The sequence below is a fragment of the Dama dama genome, chromosome 9, assembly GCF_033118175.1.
Source record: "Dama dama isolate Ldn47 chromosome 9, ASM3311817v1, whole genome shotgun sequence".
Classification (NCBI taxonomy): Eukaryota; Metazoa; Chordata; class Mammalia; order Artiodactyla; family Cervidae; genus Dama; species Dama dama.
In genome coordinates, this window is record NC_083689.1 from 69,843,556 (window position 1) to 69,869,127 (window position 25,572).

The 25,572-nt window shown below is 42.5% G+C and overlaps 1 protein-coding gene across 4 annotated transcripts in view; it reads left to right on the forward strand.

The window, feature by feature from the left end:
* The window catches only part of SGCD (sarcoglycan delta), a 660,276-nt gene that overhangs the window by 482,501 nt on the left and 152,203 nt on the right, over positions 1–25,572 (forward strand). For all 4 annotated transcript variants that reach the window (XM_061151820.1, XM_061151819.1, XM_061151818.1 and 1 more), the window contains 2 exons: positions 6,684–6,771; positions 13,790–13,909. In XM_061151820.1, the coding sequence (XP_061007803.1) occupies positions 6,684–6,771; positions 13,790–13,909 (208 nt within the window). The remainder of the gene's footprint in view (positions 1–6,683; positions 6,772–13,789; positions 13,910–25,572) is intronic.

Here is a 25,572-nt window from a genome sequence, read left to right on the forward strand (position 1 = left end):
CATTAAATACATACCTCTCAATAATTACCTTAAATGTCAATGGACTAGGTGCTCCAATCAAAAGACATAGAGTGGCAGATTGTATAACAATATGCTGCCTACAAAGAAAAACTCCAGTTCAAATGATACATGCACCCCAATGTTCATAGCAGCACTATTCACAAAGCCAAGACATGGAAGCAACCTAAATGTTTGTGGACAGATGAATGGATAAAGAAGATGTGGTACACATACACAATGGAATACTACTCAGTCATTTAAATAATGAAATAATGCCATCTGTAGCAACATGGATGGACCTAGAGATTATCATACTAAATGAAGTAAGTCAGCAAAAGACAAATACATGCCATACGATATCCCTTATATGTGAAATCTAAAATATGATGCAAATTAGCTTATTTATGAAACAGAAACAGACTTCCAGACATAGGAAAAAAACAAAACTTGTGGTTACCAAAGGGGAACGAAAGGAGGGATAAATTAGGAGTTTGAGATTAGCAGATACATACTATATATATATATAATAAACAACAAGGTCCTACTGTATAGCACAGGAAATCATATTCAATATTTTGAATAAACTATAATGGAAAGAATATACATATAGAAAACTGGATCACTTTGCTATATGCCAGAAATTAACACAACATTGTAAATTTACTATGTTTCAAATAAAAATAAAAGTTAAACCAGAATAACTCTAGTCTCTGGTTGTTAGACATAGAATGAAGCACTGAAAACAGGTTTGAAGGAAAGTCTGTCCAATGAATAGCAACATATCCAGCCCTCTCCCCCTCCACCATCAGAACTGATTTCTAAGGTTACATCTACCACCTGCCTGGCAGGAATTTAGAGAATCCCTCTTTGATGAAATTAGCCCACAGGTACTGACTGCCCACAGATACTGACATTTGGAGGTTCTCCACTGAATTAGCCAATTCCCCACTACAGTACACTATGGCAGGGTTTACCCTTCCAGAAACACAGAGCTTCCAAAGAGCTTTTTTATTCCCCTGTAAGAGAGAATGAAAGTGTTAGTCAGTCAGTCAGTGTCCAACTCTTTGTGACCCTATGGGCTGTAGCTGGCCAGGTTCCTCTGTTCATGGAATTCTCCAGGCAAGAATATTGGAGTGGGAGGCCGGTATTCCCTTCTCCAGGGAATGCTCCCAACCCAGGGATCGAACTCAGGTCTCCTGCATTGCAGGCAAATTCTTTACCATCTGAGCCACCAGGGAAGCCCCAAAGAGAGGATAATGTGTCAATCAAACAAAGAAGGGATGGTATAAAAGGAAGGTTCAAAGAATAAGAAAAAGCTTTTGAAAATTACAGGTATGGTAGTAGAATTTTTTTTTTTTTTTAATCAGCAGAAATATTGGAACTTTAAAGCTGAGGTTATTTCCTAGAAAATAGAACCTCAGAAAAAGGATTCAACATTAGGAGGGGAAAAAAGGCACTTTTTACATGAAGCATTTACCTATTCTATGAAAAGAAAAAAATAGTGGGCAAGAAAGGAAAAGGAAATGTAATTAAAGAGTTTGACTTCGTTTAGCTGTGGACAATATACACATAACCTTAATAATGTAGATTCTGAATATTGATTTGACCAAAGTTGTATGCAAGAGTCCATACCATTGCAGAAATTCAGTGGTTAATATCTAAAATCAATCAATCAAGAGAGAGCACAGAGTGTATTTTGGGCCACAGGGAGGGAAGTACCTGAAGGAGAATCCTGGCAAATTGAAAGCTCTTGTGATGGTAAGAGATGTGAACCACTGCTCTTCAATATAAGCTTTGGAGTATTTGATGTTTATATAGACTGTCTTCATATAAGAACAGATAATAATGTTCAAATAGCCACCTGCATACAGTAACCCCTGGAAAACATTGTGGGACAAATAATGTTTATTGAGTGGTCCTGAATCATCAAGAAAAGGTGTGATTCTGTTCTGCTTGTTGTACTCTAGAGAAGCAAATTAATGGGGGTTCTTATCCATCCAAACGCTACAGGCTTTAGTTGTTGGAGCAGAGCCCTGATGTGGACTGTCCTGCTGTCCCGAAGTAGGGGAAATTTTAAGTGCCTTCTTCCTCATGTCCCACACAGCCTCAGCCTGTGTCCAGGAGAATCTGGGCTGATTGGCCCCTGACTGACTTGCCCCGGTCCAGATCTCTGATAATCCACAGCAGTTTTGGGTCTGCCGGACTCCTTTCCAGTAGGCGAGGCTAAGCCCCCCCTGGTCGCCCACAGTCCCCTTGTCCTTGGATGGTTGCCTTGAGGTTAGTTAGGGAAATTCACTGGCCTCAGAGCAGACTGTCCTGCAGCAGAAATTAACCTACCCAGGCCCAGGGGCTACAGTGGGGAGTGGGAGGGAGACAGGAAATAGAAGCTGCTGAGTGGGCACATTTAGTATCTCCTCAGACATGGAAGTGTTTCCCGTACTCATTCTGATACCACAGAGACCCCAGGGGTGCTTTCCTTGGCTGCTTTTCCCTGGTTTAACCTCAGTCAGCCAAGCCAGAGAACAAATACAATGGCACTGACCCAGCTGTCAGGGGAGGCACTTCAGAGTTTGTTAGCTGGTGGTTCCTGCTGTTTTCCCAGCAACCTTTCTGTTATCAGGTATTTGGGAGGATCACAGCAAGATGTCCCAGGCTAGAATGAGGCTTTTTGTTTAAATCCTGATGTAACAAAGACTGTTTGCCAGCATGTTAGCACAACAGATCAATTAATGCTAAGGTATTATATTTTGACATAGCAATGAAAGGGAATGGCTGGCTGTATTTTATCTCTCACTCTAAACTTTGATCAAAGCTGTTAGGAGATTTTTTTTTTTCCTCCTTAATAGAATTTTGTGAATATTAAGGACAGGCAGGTACATTTGAAAATACTGGCATTTGAAAGATAATAGTGAAAAACCTACAACTATAGGGAGATCCTTTGAAATCTGGAAACAGAATTGTGGATGTAGAAGATACCCAGAGCTTAGTTCACAGGTGGATTGTAAGGATGAGGATATACAAAGAAAGGTCATCTTCCCCGCCCTCCATTCTTTCTTCTTCCCCCAACCCCCTCCTCCTCCTGCCTCTGTCACTGACCTGCCCTGTCCACCCTGTCTGCCAACCCTACCAACTAGAGGGGACTTACTGTGTGCCTGGAACATAGAAGGTTATTACATATAGAATTTAATCATTGTAATCAGATGTGTATTTTAATAACTTAATAATAATATGTGCAATATCACATATCAAGAAACTTGAGACTTAGAAGGCTTAACTCGCTCGGTCAGCCAACTGGAATGTAGTAGAGATTGGAAACTAGGTAGCTTGACTCCGGGGCTTCTACTGTGTGCTTGGCTCATAGAGAGGGCTCAGTTATGTCAGCCCCCGCTGCTGTTGCTGCTATCAGCGCTGCAGAGAATGAACCACAGGGCAATTGAGTTGCTCACAATCACACACTGGTCAGTGACTGTGGAGTTTATCCAGGTCTCTGATTCCGGGTCACCCCTCTCTCTGCAGTTTCAGTTCAGTTCAGTTGCTCAGTCATGTCCGACTCTTTGAGACCCCATGAACTGCAGCACGCCAGGCCTCCCTGTCCATCACCAACTCCCGGAGTCCACCCAAACCCATGTCCATTGAGCCGGTGATGCCATCCAACCATCTCATCCTCTGTCATCCCCTTCTCCTCCTGCCCTCAATCCTTCCCAGCACCAGGGTCTTTTCAAATGAGTCAGTTCATCGCATCAGGTGGCCAAAGTATTGGAGTTTCAGCTTCAACATCAGTCCTTACAATGAATACCCAGCACTGATCTCCTTTAGGATGAACTGGTTGGATCTCCTTGCAGTCCAAGGGACTCTCAAGAGTCTTCTCCAACACCACAGTTCAAAAGCATCCATTTTTCGGTGCTCAACTTTATAGTCCAACTCTCACATCCATACATGACCACTGGAAAAACCATAGCCTTGACTAGATGAACCTTTGTTGACATCAGGTTGCTCAATATATGAAGAGTTAGTACATTAACTTCTAAAAACCTATATCCCCCTTGCAGTTTCCAAGTTCTGAATTCTCACATTGCTTGAACTTAAAAAGCTTACTTTTTAAGTTTTCAGTAGAAGAGTTAAGCACTGCCAGAAGCAATGGCAAAAATAAACAACTTTTGGTTAATATTTGTTTTCTAATGGACAGGGGAAAAAAGAACTATGCCAATTTTAGATTCAGTGTATTTCTTCTTCCCTGTTCCAATTAAAAAACAGAACAAAAAATAATGTTCTTTATTCACCAGGCAAAATTTTAATTTCAAGCCATTAATGGAGGGTGGAGGTCAGTGAATCAGTGGTTGCCTGGATATGTCTGTTCTCTCTCCCCTCAACACTAGGACAAGAGTCCTCACTCAAGGTTAGCTGGTTCCTCAGGGCTTGAGTGAGTTGTCCATCCATTTTAACAGTTAACCTTGGGTGAGAGGGCCCATGGCTCTAACCATCAGTGTGTGGACAATGCCTTGGTGGTGGCCTTCCCACACACCCTCCGCCTCTGGTGAAAACAACTCAGACCTCGACCTGAGCTGCAGTCAGCACAGCCGTGCCTCTTCACCATCTCCAGGGACTGGGCTGGGCCCACGAATCACCAGTTTTAGAAGGCAAAAGAGATGAGAGAGTCCATAATCTTTCTTGTTTTTTCTTCCAACTTGGGAAAATCCTATCCTATCTTGAGAAATTCAGCTCATGCATGACTACCCCCTTTGCTTCTCTCTGTGCATCCTTAAGCCAGGAATAGGCTCACCCTTCGGGAAAGTCTCAGCACACAGTTTGCGCTCTCTAATCACCCTTGCCGTCCCCTGCCTGGTATTGTAGGGGTGTGTGCTGTGTCATTGTCCCCACTGGAACATAAGACCTTGAAGGTGAGGGGGGTCTTTCCCATCTTCATTTTCCTCACAATTCATGGCACAGTGGTTTCTCTGTATTTGAGACTCAATCCACAGTGGCTTTACTGAATTTTCAGGCAGTTGCCATGTGGCAACAAGGGTTTGAAAAGATGAGGATGACTACCCACTTTCTTTTTTCTAATAACAACTATCTGGTTATTGACATATTCTGTCAGAGATTCATCCTTTGTTTTATAGCTTTAGTTTATTCCACGCAAAGAAGAACAACTAAGTTGAAGGTTGACAAACTATGGCCTATGTCTGCCTGTTCTCAAACAGCCAGTGAACTGAGATTGCTTTCGGTGGTGGTAGTGGTTTAGTCGCTCAGTCGTGTCCGACACCTTGTGACCCCATGGGCCGTAGCCTGCCATGGGATTTTCCAGGCAAGAATACTGGAGCGGATTGCCATTTGCTTCTCCAAGGGATCTTCCCAACCCAAGAATCGATAGTTTTTAGTATTTTTAAAAGGGGGAGGAGGGAGAAGAATGATGTTTTATGACATGGTAAGATTATATTGTTTAAAATTATATGAAATTCAATTGTCTTTGTCCATGAAGAAAGTTTTATTGGAATACAGCCGTATCCATTTGTCTACATATTTTCTATGTCTGGTTTGCACTAAAACAGCAGATATGAGTAGTTAACATAGAGACAGTATGCCCCACAAAGCCTAAAATATGTATTACCAGGACCTTTATAGAACAAGCATGCCAGTGTTTGTTCTGAGTCATTTTCAGAAATGTCTGCCACCATGTGGAAGAGGAATCAGGTGCCCTTTTTGAAAAAAAGGAGATGTATTGAAGGTAGAGGATGCCTGGAAGAAAATAACTCTGGGTAAAGAAAAGGAAAAAAGGGGAGGCAGAGGTCCTCTTGGAGATGCTGGATCTCCTGGGTTGTGTGTCCACATGTGGCAAACATCTCTACAAAAAAGCACACCATCCTCCCACAGAGCACCTGGAATCTCACAGCTGGTGGACCTGCTGGAGGGGTAGACCTAGTGTGTTTTACACAAGCATTTACTCTCCACTAAGGGCTCTGCATGATTCCTTTGGAGAAACTGGTCAACTAGACAGGGTGAAATTAGGAAACTGTCATCATTCCTGATCATCCCATGTATCAGAGCTAACCAGCATCTACAGCAAGAGCTAAACAGCTCTGTGTTCTTGTAGTCCTGGATTGAACAAATTTGGGGGTGTATGTGTATATGAAATCTCTTTTGAGTATATCTGTCTATCTGTGTGTCTCTTTGGGGAAAATCCATTTTGGCTGAATGCCAATTAATTATCATATATGTGGGGATGATTAAACAACTAGGATTTTCAAATAAAGATACATCAGTTAGAATTTTATTTCCCAGGTGGTTCAGTGGTAAAGAATCTGCCTGCCAGGCAGGGGACATGGGTTCTATCCCTGGGTTGGGAAGATCTTCTGAAGAGGGGAATGGCAACCCACTCCAATATTCTTGCCTGGGAAATCCCATGGACAGAAGAGCCTGGCGGGTTATAGTCCATGGGATTGCAAAGAGTCAGACATGACTTAGCAACTAAACAGCAAAAAGAAAAAAGAAAAACAAAGATCAGTTCAGCCCTTGGAGAGTTGGGATTACAGTTATTTAGAAATTTTTTGTCACCATCTATAAAATAAAAAACAGGATCTATTCTATAGTGCAGGGAACTTTATTCAATATCTTATAAGAACCTATAATGGAAAAAAAAAAGACATCTTCTATTTTCATGTGTTTCTCTTATTTTCTTATTACAGGGTAACGCCCTATACTTCAAATCTGCCAGAAATGTTACAGTGAACATCCTCAATGAACAGACTAAAGTACTAACTCAGCTGATAACAGGTAAGAAAAGAAAGAATTCAGCAGTGCCTGGTCCAGGCTAAGCAGTCAGAAAGCATCGAATGGAAGGGTGAATGAAGCACCATGTGATGTATCTGAGAAGCAACGTCTGCTCACACATTTTACAGCCTCAGAAAAGAGAACAAAGCATGTGTTCCATGATGCTACTCAAGGGTAGACGCTCATTCTATACACACATTTAACTTATGCAAATCTGATGATGCTCATTTAGGGGGTAGGGAGGAAGAATAAACAATTTTTCATGTAGCATGGCCCCTCAACACCAGCCAGCTGCTTCAGCGGGTGCTCAGCCACGGGGAAGCTCTCTCCTCCAGTGCCGCAGGAAAGGCTGGCTGTGTTGAATTAATTGGGAGATAGCACAGCATACACAAAACCATGCACATCATACTTTATGGATTGTAAAAAGGATTTGTAGTGATAGTTTGAATTGGTGCCATATTTGCCGTACATGCTGACTTTGAACCTAGCTCCATTGCGAGATGCAGCTGTGTCCCCGCCCCCCCCACCTCGAATATGTTTCTGTGGTTCCTTTTAATAGAGCAGATCTGCTTCTAACAGCCGTGGAAAGCACTCAGTGGGGTTTAAGCTGCATAGTCCTGAAATTTAAACAAGGATTGGTTATTCACAATAACAACTGTAATGATGAACACGGGTCTCATGGTCACATAATGTGTTGGGTGGTATTACCCGCTCTGTAGGTTATGAACAGCAGTAAACAGGATCCTCTGTGCACTGCCATAGCGGATGGGGGAAAGGGACTATGTCTGAATGGCATTGTTAGACTTCCAGACAGAAGATGCCATTTGTTTGGCTTCAGGGCTGAGAGAGAGGTATACAGATGGACATTTTGAGAAGCCAGTTGCCTGAATGTCCTGATAGATAGCTGGGACTGAAACATCTGGAGCTCCACTCATCAACATGCCACAGGGAGGCAGGTGCCTTTGTGCCCAGACTCTCACTGGGGCGGGGACGGGGGTGGGGGCGGCTGCCTCACTCTCCCGCTGCAGGATGTGGGTGTCTGGAGGGATGCAGTCAGCCGGTGGGTGACTTGGACCAGCTCCCCTAGGAGGAGCTGCTGTGGCCATGCCTCTAATCCATAAACAACAAGCTCTCCAGTCGGTGCCCGGCTCAGCGGTCTGGCTTCTCTAACATCTGGCCCGCAGTCACGATTCTAAATAATTAAATAAACAGCTTCAGTAAGCAATGATTTAAGCAGCATGTGTGAAAATTGCCTCCAGGAGGGAAATAAATCCGACCTCCAGCTCCCAGATTCCCGCATTCAAAAGGAACTTATTTAGCCTGTTGATCATTTGCCATTTATTTGCAGTGGGAGATTTGGTTGACTTGAGAGATTTTGTTTTGATAAAGCTGGAATTGGATGCATGACTGTTACTCAGGAAGAGTCAGTCTCTCTCTCCTCTCCTTCCCCACCTTCCCCTGCCATCCCCACTTTTTACTTCTCTTCCAACTCCCCTCTCTTCTCCCTCTTCACCCCTCTTCTCCCTCCCTATCTCTCCTCCCTTGGTCTCCCTCTGCCTCCCCCATTTCCTCCCTCCTCTTCCCTCTTTCTCTAATTCCTTCTTTCTTCCTCCTCCTCCCTCCCCCCTCTCTCTCTCCTTTTCCTACTTTTCCATTGTTATCTCTCTCATCCCTCTCTCCTCCACTATCTTCTTTCTTTCTCCCCTCCTCAGGGCAGACCCCAGAGTAGAGACCCCTGTTTACCTCTTAAGGTAAGGCACAAGGTGATAGCAAAGGAGATGGGCCAAAAGTCAGCCTAACACCAGCTGGTAGCAGCCTTTCAGGATGACTTCTAGAGTGGATAGTGTATATGTCTACAAAGAATCTCCAACATAGATACCCAAGCACAGACTCCCTAAGGTTTTTCTTCAGGGTTCTCCTTTCACATTGATACACATGGTGGAAAGCACAGAGCAGTTCCAGGAGAAAATATCTCCTAAGGCCTGTTACACTTTGTGGTGTGCTTCAGTTCAGTTCAGTCGCTCAGTCGTGTCCAACTCTTTGCGACCCCATGAATCGCAGCACGCCAGGCCTCCCTGTCCATCACCAACTCCCGGAATTTACTCAAACCCATGTCCATCGAGTCGGTGATGCCATCCAGCCATCTCATCCTTAGTCGTCCCCTTCTCCTCCTGCCCCCAATCCCTCCCAGCATCAGGCTCTTTTCCAGTGAGTCAGCTCTTCACATGAGGTGGCCAAAGTACTATGGTGTGCTTCAGTTCAGTTCAGTTCAGTTCAGTCGCTCAGTCGTGTCCGATTCTTTGCAACCCCATGAATCACAGCACTCCAGGCCTCCCTGTCCATCACCAACTCCCAAACTCATGCCCATCGAGTTGGTGATGCCATCCAGCCATCTCATCCTCTGTCGTCCCCTTCTCCTCCTGCCCCCAATCCCTCCCAGCATCAGGGTCTTTTCCAATGAGTCAACTCTTCACATGAGGTGGCCAAAATATTGGAGTTTCAGCTTTCCTGACAGCAAACGCTACCAGCTGCCCAAGCAGCCAGGTTTACTAAGACATTCCTGAGGATTCAAGAGTTCTCCTGCTTATTACCTAATGAATGTCTCAAAAGCTGAGAAGGAATTCTAGTGTGAGCAATTCAGATAATCTTTTCACAAGAAACAATGTTCTAAACGATGGTTAGGTTCCCAGGCGAGACCACATACACAAATTTGACTCATGCCTCTGCTGGTTTAGTACTGTCTGGGTAGTAAGTGCAAAGGGGGAGCCCTCTGACCTACAGAGAGGAAAGTTATAGAAGTCTGCCACGGCATCTGACCAGACTGGGAAAGGCCCTGGAATGAAGGGGATGAGGAAAAAAACAAGGCTTCATGGCCCCAGGTCCTTCCAGCTTCCAGATGCATGGCAGTGGCAGGACTGGGACACGGCTGGTGTACCCTGATGGAGGAGGTGAATTGAGGAGCTGCTTCACACATAGACCACTGTAAGAAGAAAGGGATTAACTGAAAATTAGTTTCAGGTTACAAATAATGATCTTTTCCATCCCAGAGAGGAACAGTGAGTTTGCCAGGAGACCTGAGCAGTCTCCAGCTCCATTTACTTTTCTCTATAGAATTTTTTTTTCCTCCCAAAGATTTCACCGACATCCAAGGAGGTTTGGCAGCCCCAGGTGAAATCAACAACAGAACAAGCCATCTGCACCATGGAGCCAGTGGTCTCTCTGTGGGGTTTTGGCTAAAACACCAACTACTGTGATTTTATACCCAAATGATTCTGGCCCCGGGGTAAAGCCCTTTTTGTATTCTGAGAAGGCCTGAAAAACAAAATAACTTAATTATCTTATGTTCTCTGTTGGCTGTCATCTCTTCAGTACATGCACTTGCATCTCACACACCGTTATGAGGTTCAGAGAAAACTCAGCTTACACACAGGCCAGTGTTCTTGACTCCTTGGGAGTATGTCTCATGGTCTTGCTCAAGTCCTTGAAAGCACGGTCCAGGCGTTTGTGTTCCCAAATCATTACACCATATCTGAATGAATCCAGATTCGGCAAATTGCACTCACCCCATGCCCATGCTGAGATCATTCATTCATTCGTTCATTATCACTAGACCTCCTTATCTGCAGTCTTCACCCTAAAAAGAAAAAGTAACATTCTCAAAGCATTTCCAAGTAATACAGGTTTTACTGAAGGTTTTGCCGTGACCAAGAAGATAGCTGCATCTTAGCCATCCTTAAGCAGCCTAATCCCAAACCCTCGTTGTACATGTCCATCCTTACAAGCCTCTCATCCTTGACTCTAGCTTCCTAATACCTCGCGTCCTCAAGAGCTCCTCTTCTCATCGTACCAGCCTCCTTTCCATTTCCAGACAAGTAAACATGCCTTTTCTGCCATGGAACAATTCTGAGGCCACAGTTCCAGATGCAGATTTACCATTAGCTCACTTGGTGACCTTGAGGGAGCCCTTGACTTTGCTGTCACTTGCTTCCCAGGTGGCACTAGCGGTAAAGAACCTGCCTGCCAATGCAGGAGATGCAGGAGACACAGGAGACGCAGATCCAATCCCAGGGTAGGGAAGATCTCCTGGAGGAGGGTATGGCAACACACTCCTGTGTTCTTGCCTGGAGAATCCCATGGACAGAGGAACCTGGTGGGCTAACAGTCCATAGGGTTGCTAAAGAGTCAGACACAACTGAAATGACTTAGCGCACACATTCTCACATCCAGCATGATGGCAGTCAGAGAAGACAGCATCCTAGTCCCATGCCATTTGGAAATGTGTGCTCTGTCTGCTGTTTCAATTCCCCACTCACTAAAGAGCCTCTTCAGTGTCCTTCATTTTGTCGGAGGGCCAGCTGAATTGACATAATGATGTGAAAGAGGGAAGTTCACTCAGAGATGGACACCCTTCATTCATTTCAATGTATTGAGAACACTGCATTAGAAAAATGGCTGTGGTCATGACCCCAGAGGTGATGATCACAAAAGCAGCACCCCCTACATTTCACAGCTCTTTTCCACCTACAGAGTTCTCTGTATAAACACAGTATAATTCAGTCATTTTAACCTTTCTTTGAGGTAGATAGAAGCGATGGTAGTAGCACAATTTTGAAGATAAAGAAAATGAGGTTCAGAAAGATCAAATGATTTTCCCAAAGTCATGTTACCACAAAATGAGAAAGCTGGGACATAATTTTTACCTTCTGACACTCTTCTGATAGTGTGATGGTCTTGCCAAAGAGTAGAGTGGCAGACACCAGACGTCCAGGGGCCGACCTGGCTCTATCAGCCAAGCTTTGGTGTTCTGTGTGAACAGAATTTCACAGAACATCAACATCAGACAAGGCCACTTGGTGACCTTGAAGGATAGAGACAAAACAAAAAGCAAACACAACTGTGATCATGTCTGAACATAGATTAAAAGTAGAAACATTTTTCCAAACCACAAGAATGACCAAACTGTCCTCTATCCCCCTCTAATATGAGTGACTACTGTTTATCTATTACAGTTTTAGCATTGTTCTGGTCCCTCCTCTGGATAAGATTTACTAAAATGCAAATCATAAATTTACTGTCAGTTCCTGACAGTGTCTAATCCAGAACAAAGCCTCTCTTCCTAAAGCTCTTCCCCCACATAACCTGTCATAAAGGGCCAGATCCTATAAGTTCTTTCTTCTTGATGAGAAACTCCACAGTTCCCCATGGTGTGTGTTCTCTCTTACGGCCATGAGCTAAAAATCCACTTTGTTTAACTCCAAGTGTATTCCTAGCGATCTTTACATGGAAGGCATTGAAGGCCCTTTCGTTACTACTTTTTACTAATAAGTGACACTGTCTTGAAAAATGACTAGAAAGAAAAATGCTGTGCAGTGGGTCCTCCTCATCCAGGAGTTTTGCATTCTTGTATTCACCAACTACAACTAGAAATATTTGGGAGAAAAAAATTCCAGAAAGACCCAAAAAGCAAAACTTGAATGTTCCCCCATGCTGGCAACTGTTTACAAAGCATTGATACTTTATTTGCAGCTATTTACACAGCATACATTGTATTAGGTATCCTAAATAATTCAATAATTTAAAGCATGCAGGAGAATATGTATAGGTTATATGTAAATATCACACTATTTTATATAAGGGACTTGAGCATCCATGGATTTTGGTATCCAGTGATATCCTGGACCCAGCCCCCACAGACACTAAGGGAGAATTGTATCAGAATCTCCTGGGTGGTTTTGTGGAAAATATAAGCTTTCTGGACTCTACCCTCAAATTTTTTTCTATATGAATTTCCAGACCAAAAGATAAATTCCTTTTTGATCTCAGGTAGGATCACTGAGGATGACTATACCCCTAGGTTATCCTGATGCATTTCTTTGGTTGAACTTTTTGGAACCTTCTGAACTTCTGGTATTTAGGTAGGTCCATTTCTTTAAGAATTTTAACTCACTAACCTGTTCTAATTTTTCTGTAGTACCTAAGTAGAAGGCAATGGCAACCCACTCCAGTACTCTCGCCTGGAAAATCCCATGGATGGAGGAGCCTGATGGACTGCAGTCCATGGGGTCACTACGAGTCAGACATGACTGAGCAACTTCACTCTCACTTTTCCTTTCATGCATTGGAGAAGGAAATGGCAACCCACTCCAGTGTTCTTGCCTGGAGAATCCCAGGGACAGCGGAGCCTGGTGGGCTGCCGTCTATGGCATTGCACAGAGTCGGACACAACTGAAGCGACTTAGCAGCAGCAGCAGTAGTACCTAAAACTCTCTGTGGTTTTCTGTTTGATTTACTAATACATGTTTTAATGTATATCGGCAGGTAAGTGCTGAGGGGTCAGGGACTTTGTCTTCCTTTCACCACTACTATAGCCCCAGCTTCAAGCATAGCATCTGTTGTTATAGATAAGCCCTCTAAAAGTTATTTTTTATTGAGTGGAATTCCAGCATGAAAGATTCAATAGCTTTCAAGACAATTACAATATATTATAGCCTCTTCTGCTAGAAGATGAGTTATATACTTGTCTGGTGTCAAAAACAGCCAGTGGGTCAAGGGTAAAGAATGAGACAGATTTCAGCTGAATTTAAAGATGCCCTTTTATGAAAGCAGAGAACACTCACCACCTCTTGAAGAATTGGCATGTCTTTGGCCATTTCCAGCAGTTGGGGCTGGCCAAAGAAATGCCAGTCCATCAAGAGGTGGTGAGTGTTCTGTGCTTTCATAAAGACAAGCCCAAATCTACAATATTTGACAGTAATTTGGTGGTTAGCTGAGGGAAATCTCATTCAAGCATTCGTTTGGAGGAAGGAGCTGATGGTTTTTAAAATCAGCCAGAGAGCGTATGATTAAAAGTAATTGACAAGACATGGCTAGAGTCACAAGGCTGGTTGTCACGGCTGACTTCTGAAAACCAATCCACTTATATTAAAGTCCAATACAATCTTGTCAGATGTGTATGTTCTGCGAAAAGCTCTTTGAAATTGAATGTAGTGGGACTAATGTATTCTCTCTCTCCCCCTTCTAGGGCCAAAAGCCGTAGAAGCTTATGGCAAAAAGTTTGAGGTAAAGACGGTTTCTGGAAAATTGCTCTTCTCTGCAGATAACAATGAAGTGGTAGTAGGAGCCGAGAGATTACGAGTTTTAGGTAAGGAAACTTCAGTCATTGAACTGGTTTGATGCTACTGTGTACATTTTATAGGCACAGTGAAATGGTGTCTAGAAGAGTGATTTAGGCCAATTACCTATAAAGGTAATTTTACTGTCATAAAATAGGGAAAGGGAACCTCCCAGCTCTCGCCTTAAAAATTTCTCGAATCATGAGTCTTCATGGCATGTCTGCCAACACCAAACTTCCAGTGGGGATGTGTGCTCATATCAAGAAGTGCACTAATCCTTACAGATTGGCAGTCCTACAAGAAGCAGTCAAGACTTGTTTACATTGTCGTCATGATCACCAAACCAGGTTATAAGTTAAGAATCACCTCAGGAACTTCTGAAAAGTTGAGGTTCATAGAGCCAACCTTCTACTAAATTAGAAGTCATGGTGGAAAGACACAAGAATTTATTTGTAAAAACATTTGCAGAAATTTCTTTTTTGGTTCCACTGTTGAAATCATTGAATTTGACTGTCCACTGAAACAGTCTAGCAGGGTGGGTTAAGAGTACTGGTCCTAAAGCTAACCTGGCTCTTCATTCCTGCCCTGTCACCTACTAACTGTGTGACTTTAGACAACAACACCACTGAGCCAGTTTCTTTTTCTTCTCAATCGAGCTAAGAATATCTGCCTTCTCAAGTTCTCCCTAGGGTTCAATCGGATCGTTTTTGATCATGTTATACACACATGTCACAGTGCCAAACACAAAATAGTGTTCATTCAGTGGTAGCTGTCAGTGCTGCTGTTAACTTTCATGCTGCTATTAATACTTATCCTGCTTTTCCTTGTCTTGCTCCCTAAGAGTTACCAGCTAAAAGTTCGGACTCTGGAATTAACCCATCATTTTAATCCTATCTCTATCCTTTACTAGCTGTGTGAACCTAAAGCAAGTTATCTAACTTCTCTGTACCTGTTTTGCTTACCTATAAAGTGGGAGTAATAGAAGTATCTACCTTCTGAGATTGGTAGGATTGAATGAAATAATCTATGTAAATTTGTTAGTAAGGTGGCTAAAAAAATAGCAAGTGTTTACTAAGTACTAGCTGTTATTATCTTAAACTACTATGTTATTTTTACTTGATCTTATTGTTTGTTGTCTGCATTATTATTGAAAGAAGTTGCATCTTTCTTCTCCATTAGCACTGTGTTCTCCTCATCATCACCTCCACCCTCAGTCCATCAATTTGGTCTGTCCATCTGTCTCTCTGGTATAATATACATTCATAGCTAAGTTTCTTGCTGGATGACTCTTAAGTTTCCATCCCCAGACCCAGCATCTTCCCTGAGTTCTAGGTCTTTTTCAACTAGATATTCTACCAGGCTCTCAAACTGAGTAGATCTTGAGTGCCTAATACAATAACACACACACACACACAAGCACACAAAAACTCACACCCCCTCACGCCTCTATTCTCCCACTTGTATTTACCCCCTTACTTCCCCATCACTCTAACTGATCCCGTTTTGCTTCCCACTGTCAGTTTCAAAATTTTAGCATTGTTCCGACCAGCCCCAGGCTCAGCAGAGTCAGAAGATGGCCATGGCCATCCTGACAGAGCTCAGTGGCATGGGAGGGCCAGGTACAGAGGCAGTGAGCCAGGGGCAGTCTAATCACCTATCAACTTGTCAGGTGCTCACTGGGATGTAATCTGGAACAACTGCTTTCGTCTTTCAGGGCCTTGCTTCTTTCCTGTCTGTAAAATGAGAGTTGTCTAGAGCAGAAGTTTCAAGCAATTTTTTAAAAATTTAGCAACAGAGGCTTTTAAAAATAAAATTTCATACCAAACCCCAATCAATAAAATATGTAAAAGAAGAGCACGGCTCTGGGTGGTGGATGAGGCTTTTAAGGTTTAAAGGTTAAGTTGTGTATCTTCATTCTTCCTCACCCCCTTGCTGTTGGGAGGCCTCTTAGAACTTATTTATAAAGCCCTTCAAGTAGATAGCCTTTAAAAAAGAGTAAAGTCTACTGACCACTTGCTATGATCCAAGTACCACACTTTGTGTGCATGATTACCTTGAGACCTCACCAGCACCTTTTGGGGCAGGCACCCTTCTTATCACCCTCACTTTACAGAGGATGGAGCTGAACTGTTGGAAGGGGTGAGCCATAGGATTCACATACAGGTATTTGAATGCAGACTGCTTCACATTAAAGCACTATACTTTGCTGTCTTGTGAAACTGGTTCCATTTAGATGAGTGAACTAAGGTGAAGAAACTTACCAAGATGAAGTACCAATAAGTGGTGTGACTGTTGTTCAAATTCTTGCCTATGAACACTAGCCTCAATGCATATGTCTACACATAAATAATAGCTCTACGATCTTTGCCAACTCTTATGATAATTTTTTTCTATTATTCATAAAAATAGCACTTTCTATGTTCTAAGTTTTTGTGAAAAAAAAAAAAAAAAAAACACAGAAACTTTAGGTTATCTTCTTATTCAACAGAGTATTTTGCTATTTCAGCTCTAAAATATTTACCCAGGGGAAAAAGTGCTAACATCTCATGCCACAATCATTTCATAAAAATGGTGACTGGCACTTCACGTTAGTCTCTCAACTTTCATGAATCACCCTGTTCCTTTAAAATCTGACTTTGCAAAGATACTTTAGATGTCCAAACACCGTGGTTTCATCTTTGTATGCAAAATTCTATGATGGTATTATGATGGTATTATTTAAGAACTCCCCTTCTCCATCGTGATATAAACTAAGGGTTGGAAGATGATTGTAGTATTTGGCTGCTTGAAGACCGGTGGATAATTTTGCTGCTGTTGCTTCTTATGCTGGTGATATTTCACTTGCACAATGACTTAGGATAAATCTGCCTCTCTTCATCATCAGAAGCATTTGTTTTTTTCTGTGTGTGTAAAAATCTCGAAAGGAAGCATCATAATAAATACCACTGCTGCTTTCAGTGCTAAAAAGATGAGGAAATGACCACCCCACAAGTCTCACGTCCTACTCAGTGAAATGAGCCTAGTGTGTTGCAGAAATGAGCTTCCTGTCATCTGGGATTCAACCATATGGTGTGGAACGAGAAGTTTAGGCAGTTTCATTCTCAGCTTAATGAGAAGTTTGTCTTTTTGAGTCATCAGACTGCACAAGCTCTTGGGAGATTGGAGTCTGGATGCATATTTTATAGTAGAATCTAACATACCTGGGTTATGAATCTTCACTCAGATATTCAGAATTTGAGTGACCCTATCCAAGTTTATTTTTCTCTTTAAGCTTTAGCTTAACCCATGGACTCAGGACAATTGCTTATGTTCTTCTCTGGATAACCACACCCACCTATTCAGTTTTCAGTGCAATGACCACCTTGGGCACTCTCCAAAGACCTTGAATAGTCTGGCTAAAGGACTAGTAACCATACCTCATATAGAACAGTTAGCTATCTAGAGTATTTTACCTTGAAAAAGATGTGGAGGAATTGTGGAGGCAGACAGTAGTTGCTGATCTTTCATAATGTGCATCTTTCCTGGGTAAAGAAGTCAGGCAAGAGCTGTTTGGTTGACTAGCTGAGAGAACAGGTTTAATCCTGATTTCTGTCATTTGTCGGCCAGTGCCTTGAGATACATTACTTTACCTTTCTAGGCTTCCTTCTTCTTTGTGACACGGTGACATTTGAATCATGAGTCCTGACTCTCACAGGAGTTATGAGAACTAGATGGTACAGTATATGTACTGAGGATCAGCACAGTATTTGGTCCTCAGGATGCTGACTGTTGTGGTGTTAGTGATGGGTTTTATTAGTTCACTTGTGCGTCAGGGAACCCAACAAGTCCTAAAATTTTACATAGCTCTTTTAGGTTCTCAGAAAAAGGTACTCAGAAATTGTCTTAGGACTTGTAGGAGTGTTCAGGTATCGGTTAAGTTTGGACTGGTAGATTTTCTGAACCCAGCTAGGGTCAGAAAAGAAAACACCTTTTCAACATAGGAACTACTTATGAGAGGAATTGAAGGCCTGAGTTGATTTCCCAAAATTGTAGGGTCTTCCCTTTCATTAAAAGACAGTGATTCTCAGAGCATGGCCCTAGAATTAGGAGCATCAACTCTGACCTACTTGTTTGACACATAAATTATCAAGCTCTACCCTAGACCTATTGAATCAGAAACTCAAGAGTAGGGCAAGTCCTAAGTGATTATGATTTACAGGCTAAAGAACCACTGACCTAAGATGATCACAACTAAATAATTTTTCCATCACTTGGCTAGTAGCTCTGCATTGAGTTCACGCTTAGCTTTTTCCACTTTGCTCCAGAAAAGTCCCAAAATAAATATAACTAACACAGATTGAGGGCTTATTCTATGCAAGATGCCAATCACTTGCCCTGAGTGCCAGCATTTGGTCCACATCACAGCCTTGGAGGAACCTGGCTCCTCAGCTTGATTGACAGAGGGACAGACTGTGGCCCAGAGTGATGGGAAGTGCACCCAAAGTTGCACAAAGAGAAACTGGCAGAGGAGGATCTGAACGCAGGCAGTCTTACCCACAGTGCTCGATGACCTCTGTCACGTGCATGCAGGCTAAGTCGCTTCAGTCATGTTCGAGTCTTTGTGACCCCATGGACTGTAGCCCGCCAGGCTCCCCTGTCCATGGGATTCTCCAGGCAAGAATACTGGAGTGGGTTGCCATGCCCTCCTCCAGGGGCTCTTCCTGGCCCAGGGACTCAACCCTTGTCTCAGGCATCTATTGGCAGATGGGTTCTTTACGACTAGCCCCACCAGGGAAACCCCAACCTCCATCATATAAGCCTCAGCTTCCCTCAGTTCCATGACCTGGAGCATCGCACCGAGGGGGAAGGAGCCCTGGGCAGCTCTCCAGCTCTTCCCCTCCATTCTGGCTTTGAGAGACACTGCTTTTCCCGCAGTTCTCCCACATCTGTAACTGTTCCACTGCTTCCTACACTAACTCTTCTTTCACCTGCTCAGTGACGCGGATTCACTCCTGGCATCATATGCAGACTTTCCTCCAGGTCAGTTCTTAGTTTTCTCTTTTCACATTTATGGAAAATCCCATACTTACATACAGTTTGAGTCATTGCCCTTTTCAGGTGACCCTCAAATCTGTATTTGCCTTGAACTGTCTTCTCATTTCTAGTTCCAAATTTTAAGAGTCTGGACTTTTCTGCACGAAAGTATCTTCATCACTCTCACTTCATCACTTGTAGCCAGACTCACCCGTTACCCTATCATACGCTGCACCCTCTAGTGCCTACTTTGCTGATTCTCCACATGGGCCTCTATCCCCCTAGGCTTCAAAGTCTCACTTTCCTTCAGGTACCAGATCCTGTCTTTCTTCACATGGACTTCAATGCCTTTGTCAACCTTACATTTTCCATATTACAAAGGTGTCTTTTTAGATCTTACACAAGAGAATTTAAGTTTATAGCCAAGTCTGCTCATTTAATTACCAAACAGGTGTCAAATTAGCATGGACGATGAGCCATGGTACAGTCTAACTTTAATTACAGAACAAAGATATGAAATACCAGTTAGGAATGGTCTTTAAAAAGCATCAAATGTAGACATCATAAAAGCCAGCACATCTTAGAGGCATCTTCATGGAGACACCAGAGAAAACATAACTTTGATCTTCATTAATGACCAATTTCATTGAACAATGAATTGGACATTATAGCCTTTGTAAACAAAGCACAGTTATAAAGCGTTATTCTAATTGTTAATTAGGTCTATTTATACTGTAGATTAGTTTTTTTAAATATGTCCTCTAGATGCCACTTGATGCTAATTATCCGAGTTACATTGTTATCAACTGAAAAACATTTTTAATTAAATCTAAAGCCATTTAAATTAGCATAAGATTTATAGAAATTTAAATGTCGTCTGATGCTTTTTTTTTTTTTTTTTAGGACCACATCAGATGATGCATTTAGCCATTTGAATTAATTTTTTATGAGATTCTGTACTGCAGCCTGGCAATTGACATTTATGATAAAAAGAGGAGGGTGTTCTTAGTAATGTTTATTCATTAAATATATGTTTGTATCATATATATGTGTGTGTGTGTGTGTGTATGCGTATATACACACGTATACACTTATGTATAAGATATCTCCACATCACTGTTGTAGTCACGGAGATACAGAGATGAATGTCACTGTTCCTGCTCATTCAGGGAACTGTCTTATCAGGAAGATGAAGCACATGTGCAAATATCTGAGAGCCCAAGCAGAAAACAAGCTTCGTAGAAGGATAGAAGCAAAGTGACTCTAGAATTACAGCATCTAGATGGAAAAGGGTGGTATCCCAGAGAGAATTTAGAGAGTCTCTTAAATGAAGAGTGTGTTTGAACTAGGTCTTGAGTATGTACTGAGGTGGGGGGAATGCATACGGAGATTGCTTTCTTTGCAAATGGAATAGCATGTTTATCTGTCAGAACTCATTTGGTTGTAAATTCTAGGAATCTAACTCAAAGCCAGTGGTGGGGAGATTATTGCCTTGTGTGGTAGAAAAGTTCAGTTGTAGTGGCTTCAGGCTAGATCCATTAGCTCAAATAATGTGGCCAACCTTCAGTTTCCCTTTTTCACTTCCAGTCTCTCAGCTCTGTTTTCCAATCTTGTATCGTGTCTACCTCTGCTGGTAGGCAGGAGGAGAGCTTACCTTCCTAACATAAATCCAACAAAGTCCTCGTTTTTCTGCTGACTGGACTGACTGGGACCATATGCCCATCCTTGAATGTGCCGTCTTGACTTGGCTGATGAAGTCTGCTGTATAGCACAGCCTGGCTCATCTCCCACTGTTGGAGCTTGATTGGAAATGCCTGAGAGTGAGACAGAGCATGGTCCATTCTCAAAAGGAAAATCGAGTTGCTGTTACCAGGAGGAGGACTGGGTGCTAGGCAAAGAAAAATAGCAAATATTCAGTATATTTTTATTATAATAATCAAAGGCATGATCATGGAAAATCACAACTGTTGTGCATGTGGTGATGGAACCCAGGCATTATGAATGGTGTCAGTGGAAGATGCTCTGTGAGTTCTCTCCCCCTTGATTGCTCAGGCCCAGATACCCTGGCTTCCTTACTTTGTCACCAAGCATGTTTTCACCATCCATCGTCTGTACTTGCTCTTCCCTCTGAATTCTTTTTTCCAATCTATGTATAAAGGAGTTCCTTCTTTATGTCTTACATAACATTTCATCAAAGAGGTCTCCTTTGACTGCCTTAAAAAAATAGCATGTTCCTGCTATTGAAGTCTATACCAGAAGTTGATAGAATATGGCCTGTGGGTCAAATCAGGCCACAACCGCTGTTTGGTTTTGTAAATAATGTTGTACTGGAACGCAGCCAGGCTCATTTGTATTGTCTCTGATTGCTTTCACCCTCCAACAGCAGAGTTGAGTAGCTGAGACAGATCATACACCCCACTATTTGGCACTTTACAGGAAGTGTTTGTCAACTCCTGGTCTGTACATTTACCTGCTTTATTCCTCTTCATAACAAGTATCACAACATGGCATAGTGTGTTTTATATATATGTGTGTGTGTGTGTGTGTTTATTTTTTTATCCTGTCTAACTCATCAAAATGTATACTTTATGACACCAGGAACTTCTGTTTTTCAGAGTCTAGAATAGTGTCTGTACTTAATAAGTGCTTGGTAATATTTGTTACATGAAAGGACTGTAATTTTTGAACCTTGGAATGTTAGATAACCAATCTGGATAGTAGAGAGAAACAGAGGCAGTGAGACCTTGCATCTAAATTAAGAGATTATTATAATACCTTTGTTGATGATTCATAAAGTCCTAAACTAGGAGAGAAAGAGAGAACAAATGGGAAGGATCATCTTGAAGGAAAACAAATCTGGCAATGAACTAGATGTGGAAAGTCAAAAGGGAGGGAAGTTGAGATGTTCCTAGTGTTGTGCACCGTGTCAGCCTGACGGCTGTGGCATTGTTAAGAGAAATGTACAAGAGCAGTGGCAACTGGGGATAGATGATGAATAGTCAAAGCTGTGGTTTTTCCAGTGGTCATGTATGGATGCGAGAGTTGGACTATAAAGAAAGCTGAGTGCCGAAGAACTGATGCTTTTGAACTGTGGTGTTGGAGAAGACTTGATAGTCCATTGGACTGCAAGAAGATTCAACCAGTCCATCCTAAAGGAAATCAGTCCTGAATATTCATTGGAAGGACTGAAACTTAAGCTGAAGCTCCCATACTTTGGCCACCTGATGCAAAGAGCTGACTCATTTGAAAAGACCCTGATGCTGGGAAAGATTGAAGGCAGGAGGAGAAGGGGATGACAGAGGATGAGATGTTGGATGGCATCACTGACTCAATGGATGTGAGTTTGAGTAAACTCCGGGACTTGGTGACGGACAGGGACGCCTGGTATGCTGCGGTCCATGGGGTTGCAAAGAGTCAGACACGACTGAGTGACTGAACTGAACTGAACTGAACTGAACATGCACTGGCTCTTGTTGCTCAAACACCTCTTGAAGGGAGAGGCCAAGTGTCTGGTGGGGAATGCCAGCCAAAACAAAAGCCACAAGACATGCTTTTCTGAAGAGTTTAACAGAAGAGTCAGAGAACCATTTGTACAGATTGAACAGGTGGACTCCAGAGAAGAGATGGTCAAAGAGGGCATCCGGGAGCAAGAATTTAGAGAAGCATGTCAAATAGACTACCAGCAAAACAAACCCCCTCTCTTTCTCTGGTAGAGGCTCAAGACTGGAGACACGACTGCCTTTCTGGAGGCACTTTCAGAATTTGAGAGCTTCCTCCTGTGTTCTTACACTTTTCTTAATCCACTCTGCTTTTCTCCTTGAAAAGGAACTTAAAGGCTTTAGAATGTGGCATAACTGGGTTCTGCCATAGCTACCAGCTACCTGAAGTTGGCTGTGTTACTCAAATCATTCAGGCTGTGTTTGTGGGTGCTAAATAAACAGCCTCTCCCCTTTTCCTTTGTCTCTATCTTTTCCTCTTCTTTCTCTTCTTTTGAATGGGATGAAATATTCCATCAGTAAGTAGCAGGAAACATGAGAAAGGTTGCAGGATTATATGTGAAAAAGTAGACACACTTCCTCTTCTGTGATGGCAAAAACTGAATAGTTCACTGATGCTTGGGAGAGGAGGTTTACCAACCTAATAGTAACATTTGGGCCTGCTCTGTGTTACCCTCAGCAGAGATTATCTGCTGGAGATTCAACTCTTTACAGAGAACTGCTGGTTGTAGAGTTCTGGCACCTCATTCCAAGGTTGGTTTATTATTTAGAGGCATACAGAAATAATATATTAGATCATAAAGATACATTCTCCCATAAATAATGTAGTGAGAAAGTCGCATATAAAAGAGTCTCAGATGAACAGCCCCAACCTTAATAATCCAGAGATACTTAATGAGAAAAGGCACAATTTTACAATAGAGAAATAATAATGAGCTTTCAGAGGTTTCATTGGAAAGGCTCCTGGGAGTACAATTCTTATAAGTCTCCAAAAAATAAAAAAGAGCAAATCTCAAAGCCTGGGTGATTCCACTGCCTGGTTTCATATGTTCATCCATCCATGTGCCCAGGCATCTTAAACTGGGACAGGTCAGCTTTCCCCCCCACACTTAGGGGTTGATAACTGATGCAGGAGGAAAACCTATTTGCATAGCCACACAGGCTTTTCCTCTGGGCAGGAGGGAGATGTGATTTCATATCAGCAGGGTGGATTAGTCATTCTGTGTAAACATCCCGAACTGGCCCAAAGACATTGCCTTAGCCAACCCCCACACTTGCTGAGCTGTGTCTTCCTTATCTATATGTGGGGATGGAGGGAAGAGGGAATAAAGGCAGATGGGGACATTTGTCAGCTTTCTAGTTTGATTAAAGAGTTGATGAGGTTCAGTCTTTGGCTGCTTGTAAGAGAACCAGTTCTAGCACTTACTGAGAGAGGGCTATGTGTGTTTTTTTGTTTGTGGAACCGAGACAAATTTAATTTCTCTATCAAGCTACAGCTAATGTGCTTTCAGGCATCTGTTAGTTTGTTTTCATCCTCAAAGCTGTCTTCTTGCCAGTTAATGCCAAAAAAAGAGTGTTTTCAGACTAGGAGACAAACTATTCCAGAGCTTCCAGCAGGCCATCTTCAATGGCAAGAGTTTTACCAAAGAGTCTAGCTAATGAGTCTCCATTCTCATTAGTTCTATTCATTGCTGTTGGAGAATATTCTTATGCCACCAGGAGTCACCTGAGTTGAATTCTTTTTTTCCTTTCTTCCCAGCAGAGGCCAAGGGGAATGTTTGTATTCCATGGTGACAGTAGGAATTTAATGAAATGACAATGTGAATAAGAAACTCTCAGTGTGCAGAGTAGGAAAGGAAATTAACTTTATTCTCCTTTATTGGAGGGACTTGAGTTTAATTCTGCTTATTTGAGTGGGGAAAAAAGGGACGCTAAAAATACATTTTATGCTTTCCCTCCCACCTTGCTCTAAGCTTTTGCCATGAACTACTTTTTGAATCTTAACTCCTTGGATACCCTGTCTTCCCCAGGAACAGCAGGTAAGGCAGTGAGGGTGAGCCTGAACAAAAGAAATGAGGAGAGACAGAAGAGAAAATATCCAGTACCCTTCAGGACACAGAATAAAAAAGCAAATGCCCAAGTTTCTTCTTTTAGGGACGGTAGTATTGGAAAGCAGGATGGTTATCTGAGTATGGGCTTTGGAGACAGACTGCCTGGACTCTACTCCTAGCTCTCCCAGTACAACCTTGGGTAAGCTCCTCAATCTTTGAAAACTTCAAGTTCTCATCTTATAATGAGGGTGATAAGAGTACCTACATGATACATGGAAAGTCCTTGGCACAGTGCTAAACACAGCACAAAGTACCCCATGTACTGATGCCAGTTCCTCCTACAAATTCCTACAGAGCAGCATTTGTGCAACTGACACCAATCAAAGTCCATGCAGGGATGCGGAACACAGTGCAAAGGTCCCTCGATCACAGTCAGTTATAGTCTAGCAGTGGTACCAAAGCAGCACACACCCAGTAAAATATTAAATAGCAGGGGAAAAAAAATTTTTTTTAAGTTACAAAAGGAAGGCAGCCCTTGGTTGCAGTTTGTCCTGGAGTCAGGGGTTAGGAGATCAAGCCTGTGAAGGTGACCTGCCGAACATTCTAGAGAAGAGGTTGTGATTGCTGGGGCAAAGGTAGACTTTGCAGATGCGGGTGAGTGAGCAACAGCTGCCTAAATGGCAGGGTCAGCAAAAGCATAAGCCCAGCTCTGTGGTAAAGGATGTGGGATGAGCTACCATTGCTTTTTGTTTTTTTGTTTTTTCCTCAGCAAATAAGCATATTTGAATTTATCTTTGGGGAAGAGCTTGTCATTATCAGCATAGTGTAAATAGGAATTGCTTATTTCTCCAAAATCCTGAATTAAGACGATGTCTCAGGGCTCTGCTAGAGCTTCCCAGGGATTTTCTCCTTTTGGCAGTATCCTGGGCAGGATGTGACTACAATGTTCACAGAAATATTTGAGAGGATTTTCATGCTGTAAGCCAAAGAGAAAAGTCAAGTAGAGTTGGATACTTATAAGTTATTTATGATACGGAACCTTTTCACGGGTCGCAAAAGAAAGAAAGTGACTTCAGTAGGAAGGTTCTTGGCATTATTCAAACCATAGTGTAAGCAGTTCTCTCTACAAAA